This window comes from Salmo salar, chromosome 03 (assembly GCF_965601325.2).
Source record: "Salmo salar chromosome 03, fSalSal1, whole genome shotgun sequence".
Lineage (NCBI taxonomy): Eukaryota > Metazoa > Chordata > Actinopteri > Salmoniformes > Salmonidae > Salmo > Salmo salar.
This window is the reverse complement of record NC_138293.1, coordinates 63,291,254-63,298,522: the sequence shown is the minus strand read 5'-3', so window position 1 is coordinate 63,298,522 and position 7,269 is coordinate 63,291,254. Positions and strand designations below refer to the sequence as shown.

The 7,269-nt window shown below is 39.5% G+C and overlaps 1 protein-coding gene across 1 annotated transcript; it reads right to left on the bottom strand.

Annotated features, from left to right (window-relative positions):
• Positions 1-4,766: 4,766 nt before the first annotated feature.
• Positions 4,767-6,814, bottom strand: LOC106601030 (estradiol 17-beta-dehydrogenase 1). The gene is made up of 6 exons (XM_014192894.3): positions 6,607-6,814; positions 6,072-6,233; positions 5,699-5,878; positions 5,459-5,552; positions 5,172-5,355; positions 4,767-4,992 (listed from the first exon to the last, which is right to left on the bottom strand). The coding sequence occupies exons 1-6, from the start codon at positions 6,701-6,703 to the stop codon at positions 4,825-4,827; spliced, it is 885 nt and encodes a 294-aa protein (XP_014048369.1). The 5' UTR covers positions 6,704-6,814; the 3' UTR covers positions 4,767-4,824.
• Between the last annotated feature and the right edge of the window lie 455 nt (positions 6,815-7,269).

The following is a 7,269-nucleotide window of genomic DNA, read 5'->3' as shown; positions in this document are numbered from 1 at the left end:
ATTTAGATATGATAATTTATCACAAAGTAGTTTGGATGTAGTGAACTACTTTTTCGAAGTAACTTTTGTTAAGTAAAATACATTTTTGTTAAGGGTGGCTTAACTTCTTCCAGTGTGAAGTAATTGTTTGCTCAACACTACTAATGATTGACACAAACAATGAAACACAACAACAGTTTCTCTCATACGGGCAGAACATGATAAATGCCTTGCTTGTCAAACCAATCATTGTCTTGGAATGAAATCTCTCCCTGACATCTCGCTCTTCCCCGTGATAATCATCAATAGAAAGAAATGATGTTCAAAGGGAATATTGTGCAAGCGAAATGTTGGTACGTTTAGACGAGTGGCAGACAGACAGGGCCTGATAATCTGATCTGAGTCCTTGAGTTAGCCTTATCTCAATGCCTGGCAGCTGACTGGGGGGTAGTCTGTCACAGCCGGAGTAGGGCTGGTTGAACTGAACACACACACACACAGACATGGGGGCACACACGGTGGGCACACACAGGCATACGGGCATACACACATTTGTGAGAGAGTGACCCAAGAAGTAAATTGTTGGGTTGGAATAATACCCATGACAGTTTCCTGTCCCTGCCATGCCCTTGAGAATTTTATCACGCCATGAAACACCAGTCAGCAACAGAGGCTTGTGGGAGGGAACAGTACCAGCAATGTGTGCCATAATAAAAGATATGAACCCAAACACAAATACAGTATAAGTGCAAAATATTATTATATATATATATATTTTGATTTAAACATCTAATCCTGGAGTCAGAGGTAAAAAAAAAAAGAAACAAATGAAGAGTTTCATTCCAAAACGCTATATACCATTTTCATAAATGTTGGTAAATTAGCTTTTATTGTTTAGAGAAATTATAAAATAGATTGGTGTGATTTTTCACTATCTAATCATGTCATGGGGTTGCTCAATGACAGACATGAATTTGTTTAAAATCTATTTAATAATTTAATTTCAGAGAGCAGGGCAATCCTTGTCCGGCAGGGAAATTTCATTTTTATAGTTGAAAAAAGGGAATTTTGTTTCAATATTTGATCTTAAAAATTACATTTAGTGGAATTCTATTGGGGAAAATATGTGTTCTTGTAATTTTCCAAACATTTTAAATTGTATTCATTTCCATGTCGGCTCTCTGGCCGGAAATGCCCTTGTCTGACGCAAAGGATCACAATTTCAAACTCCACCAAAAAGTTTACAAATTCTAATAACTGGCAAAAATGTATATTAACTGAAAAGTATCACATGTAGTTTCTTGCAATAGCCATCTCTGACTTTAAGGAATATTTCTCTAAAAACTGTGATTCCTACAAAATGTGTCCAGAGTTTTGGTCATCTCCATCAGATTTGTCTAAAATCCTAAATGAATCAGAATTTAACAGAGTCAGCTATACCATGATATTCCCTTCCTCATCTCCTGATTAACTGCAGTGTGGCAAGACCACCCATGATCTGAAAGTTCTCTAGTTTGATAGATTTAAACAAACAATATTGATATCACCATGGTCACAACCATAACCTGTCAACTCCATCTACATTATATATTAAGATAGAATATGAATTTTGGTTGAAATACGTAGGTTTTAGAGTCATAAAGTAACTGAGAAAAAACAAAATTGGTATTTTGTATAACACTTGAATGAAGAAGAAGCCATAACTCCATAAAACGTCCATTCTGTCATATTTCTGTCAAACATCAACTCTGCCAGAGTGCTGAAATGGTAGAATGGTTATATTTTGTTGTGCATTGTTAAATAAATGATTTACTGTATTTTTACAAATGTTTGTATTTAACTTGTATTTTTAAAGACAAGAATATGTCTGTTTTGAGTTTCTGTTGTCAACTCTGTCAGTGGCTTGTCAACTCCGTCACTGATTGCTAACCCCCTTCATCTATGTCCTGCAATGTATGTCAACTATTGAAGTACAGTACTTGCTGTGCTAGACATGCTTTATAAATCTTGTTTTATGTTCTGAATTTAGAAAAACGTGCCAAAACGCTAACAAAATGAGCCCTGGAACATTATACAGTAGTATAAAACAAAACAAAAATACATTTGAAGATTTGTATTACATATTTGAATAATCTAAGGTTAGAATGAAACAACCAATGTCCTTAAACGCTTGTTGGACAATAAATATACAAATAAAATGCTTTTTATGGTGTCTGACTAAGTTGAGATAAATCCAGTTAGGTGCATTTTATGAAAAAGGTTTTAGTTAGGAGGTTGTTCCTTTACGTTGTGTGGTAGCTGATACTTTGGTTTATAAACATTTATATTTCAAATGTTGTTAATATTAAGAAAAATATTTGTAAAAGAAAAAGTTGGGATTGTCCCGTCTTTCAAGAATCCCTGAGAGACAAATTCACCTCACTCTCAGATAAATGACTAGTACTGCTAGGTTTTACACAGTCAAATGTAAAAATAACCACATTTTTAATAAAGAACTGTATGAATGATACATTTGTGACATCAATATTTTAAATATATATTTGAAAAAGCAGTCATACAGTCATATAAGATGTACATATTTTACATTTTAATAATTTAGCAGATGCTCTTATCTAGAGCGATTTACAGTAAAAGTGCATTCATCTTAAGATGGCTAGGTGAGACAACCACACATCACAGTCAAATATACAGGATACAATCATTTAATTCCATGCTAAACAATGGATATATCGAGATTTGCAAAAAAATACACATTTTTATACATTGACATTTTAGTCATTTAGCAGACGCTCTTATCCAGAGCGACTTACAGTAGTGAATGCATACATTTCATTTCGTGCATTTATTTTTTTGTATTTTTTTTTTTGTACTGGCCCCCTGTGGGAATCAAACCCACAACCCTGGCGTTGCACACACCATGCTGGCGTTGCAAACACCATGCTCTACCAACTGAGCCACGGGGAATGCCTACACATACAATAAAATCTAAGAACAGCAATATCTTACACACACATGAAGGTACACATTAGCAATAATTTCTGATGAAAAACATTGGTGGATATAGAGTTTTGGAAATAAACTCTTCAAATGTATAAGAAAGTTGTGACATGATAGCAAAACCTCCACCTTGAAGTTGGTGGTTGAACATTGTGTGTAAAGAAGACGATTTTGGCTATCTATGTTGTTTGCTGAAATTATGTCCTTGTGTGTGGCTCCAATGCAAATCATGTGTATAACCTTTATACAGCCTATGTACAGTCCAAAGTTTGGCCACACCAACTCATTCAAGGGATCTTCTTTATTTTTACTATTGTCTACATTGTAAAATAATAGTGAAGACATCAAACTATGAAATAACACACATGGAATCATGTAGTAACAAAAAAAGTATTAAACAAATCTAAATATATTTTATATTTGAGATTCTTCAAAGTAGCCACCCTTTGCCTTGATGACAGCTTTGCACACTCTTGGCATTCTCTCAACCAGCTTAATGAGGTAGTCACCTGGAATACACATCAATTAACAGGTGTGCCTTGTTAAAAGTTAATTTGTGGAATTTCTTTCCTTCTTATTGCATTTGAACCAATCAGTTGTGTTGTGACAAGGTAGGGATGGTATACAGAAGATAGTCCTATTTGGTAAAATACCAAGTCCATATTATGGCAAGAACAGCTCAAATAAGCAAAGAGAAACGACAGTCCATCATTACTTTAAGACATGAAGGTCAGTCAATGCGGAACATTTCAAAAACTTTGAAACGTTTCTTCATGTGCAATCGCAAAAACCATCAAGCACTATTATGAAATTGGCTCTCATGAGGACCGCCACAGGAAAGGAAGATCCAGAGTTACCTCTGCTGCAGAGGATACGTTCATTAGAGTTACCAGCCTCAGAAATTGCAGCCCAAATAAATGCTTCATAGAGTTCAAGTAACAGACCCATCTCAACATCAACTGTGCCTTCATGGTCAAATTGCTGCGAAGAAACCACTGCTAAAGGACATCAATAAGAAGAAGAGACTTGCTTGGGCAAAGAACCACGAGCAATGGACATTTGACTGGTGGAAATCTGTCTTTTGGTCTGATGAGTCCAAATTAGTGATTTTTGGTTCCAACCTCCGTGTCTTTGTGAGACGCAGAGCAGGTGAACAGATAATCTCCGCATGTGTGGTTCCCACCGTGAAGCATGGAGGAGGAGGTGTGATGGTGTGAGGGTATTTTGCTGGTGACACTGTCAGTGATTCATTTAGAATTCAAGGCACACTTAATCAGCATGGCTACAACAGCAATCTGCAACGATACGCTATCCCATCTGGTTTGCGCTTAGTGAGACTATCATTTGTTTTTCAACAGACCTCCAGGCTGTGTAAGGGCTATTTGACCAAGTTGAGTGATGGAGTGCTGCATCAAATGACCTGGCCTCCACAATCACCCAACCTCAACCCAATTGAGATGGTTTGGGATGAGTTGGACCGCAGAGTGAAGGAAAAGCAGCCAACAAGTGCTCAGCATATGTGGGAACTCCTTCAAGACTGTTGGAAAAGCATTCCACATGAAGCTAGTTGAGAGAATGCCAAGAGTGTGCAAAGCTGTCATCAAGGCAAAGGGTGGCTACTTTGAAGAATCTCAAATATAAAGTATATTTTGATTTGTTTAACACCTTTTTGGTTACTACATGATTCCATATGTGTCATTTCATAGTTTTGATGTCTTCACTATAATTATACAATGTAGAAAATAGTAAAAATAAAGAAAAACCCTTGAATGAGTAGGTGTTCTAAAAATGTTGACTGGTACTGTATGTATAAAGTAAAGGGTTATATTACATTCCATAGTTTGATGGCTATTTTTGTTCCCCTTTCCCATTGGTTGAGAAGATGATATTGCTCATATTTCTGATGTACTGGGACCCGTCCAGTGCTGAGATCTTAGGGCTGCTGAGCGGAATGAGGGCATTGTTGGTGTAGTATCTGAATGCAGGGTTCGATGACTGGATGGCATCCAGAAATACCTGTTTTGAGAGGGGTCCAGCTATTAAATCTACTCAACAGTACTACTTACACTTCCATAGAAAATCTATAAATATCTAGTATCATATACATACGTATGTACATGCAGTATGCTCTGGAGACAGGGAGGAGCACCTTTATCAGATCAGCTAAATAACTAATAGATGTCAAGTAAGCGTACCTTCACAATATCATCTGTGTCCTGAGCTGCGTTCTGGAACACCATCCCACAGTGTTGCAGGTACGTGTCATAGAGGCTGCGTGTGTGGGCGTCGACCTGCTGCAGCGAAGTGTCCCCTGGCTCTGCCCTCTGCAGGTTGTCCAGGAAATCCGTGTTGACAGGGCCACACTCAATAAGACTCACACTGCATGATGGTGGATGGAGTCAATCAGTACCAACACAGTGCACATCCAAAATGAAACACTAACAAAGGGATACATGAGCTGATGGCCTCTGTCTGGACTCACTGGATGTTGAAGTGCTGCAGGAGAATGGCCAAACTCTCACAGGCGCCCTCTACTGCAAACTTACTGGCACAGTATACCTCATTAAAGGGGAGTCCTACAATACAATAACACACAGAGATATGTGATTATCATGGCAATAAATACTAAACAAACCCCAAAATCTGACCTCAGAGCAGTGTCTAAAGGCAATTTCATTCCACTCCCCCTCCTGTCACCCCAGCCCTGCTCTCTGTCTCTCACCCTGTAGCCCACCGATGCTGCCAGTGACCAGGATGCGTCCATGGCCCTGGGCCTTCATCCCTGGTAGGAAGGCCTGGATGGTGCTGATGGTGCCCAGGAGGTTGACCTCCAGGATCTGCCTCATGGTGGCCAGGGACTGGGCCTCCAGCGGCCCCATCAACCCCACACCAGCATTACACACTGCCAACATGAATACCACAGATAAACAGAAAGCCAGAGCACATGACATACTGTATGCTGTACACATGTAAAGAAATTGTCGTTGATGTAAAAATATGAAGGACATCTGTTCTTCTGTTTCGCACACACAACCACACACACACACACACACACTATATAACACTATTATTGTAAGTCATGACTCTGGTCATACCCAGAATGTTCACCCTCTTCTCCCTGACCCTGTCCCTGGCATCCAGAATGGACCGCTGATCAGTGATGTCCATCTGGAGGATGTCCAGGGTGTCCTTGTGCAGGCCCTTCACACAGTCCAGCAGACGCTCCTTCTTGGCAAGATTCCTCATGGTGGCATAGACTAAACAGAGTTGATATCAGTGGTCAAGGACATCAGAGATTTCGCCATCAAAGATTTACCATTAAACATGTACGAAACAAAACAGATGAAATACAGGGCTTGACATTGACATTATATTGTCACTATAGTTTACAAAACTAGAATTTTCTGTAATTAAATTGTGATGCAGATAAACCAACCAAAACCTGTTTCTAATATGTGGATGCCATGTAGTAAACAGGCATACATTTCAGACAGCTTACTGCTCAAAGCCCTTATGCAACAAACATATCACGTATTGTACCCACACTGTTTATTGCATGATCTTACGGGACACTGAATAAAATAAACGCTTTCTGTACAGTGATGCCCTTGCAAGTCAGTAACTGCTTACCTTTGTACATTTTCGCTGGATCCGAGGCCAGCCGGACGGCCAGACTGAGGCCTATCCCTGAGGAGCATCCTGTGATCAGCACCACTGTCTGCTCCATTGGGCTGCTGGTCTACACGTCCTCTGGGTCTGGTAGCTAACAGAGAGATGATGTCTGAGGGATGGAGACGAGGAGATACACGGAGCAGCTCTGTAGGGCTTGATGAGGGGTGTGAGATGAGATGGTATGGGAAGAGATAGAGTTTGTGTTGTTTGTTGATGCTCAAAGTCATGTTTTCACTGTCATCCCTATCACAAGGTCCCCTGAATGTAAACATGATCTCATTTCCCAGCCCAGGATTAAGTTTTGCTAGGCCAGGTGTTCCCGCGAGGTCTGTCTGTGGCCATCAACCCATCACCCGAGCCCTTTCACTCCCTATTTGGTTCAAAATATTCTCTAAGACCTAAACCTCAACTGGAGTTGTGGAGCATTGAGCAAGTTGAGGAAGCTACACTTCTAGGTTTAACATTGGATGGTCACTTATCACGATCAAATCATATTGACAAAGTTGTTGTGAAGTTGGGGAGGGGTATGTCTGTTCTTAACAGATGTTCTGTGTTTTTGACACAAAAATCAACTGTACTAGTTGTTCAGGCTCTGGTCTTGTCTTATCTTGTTTACTGTCT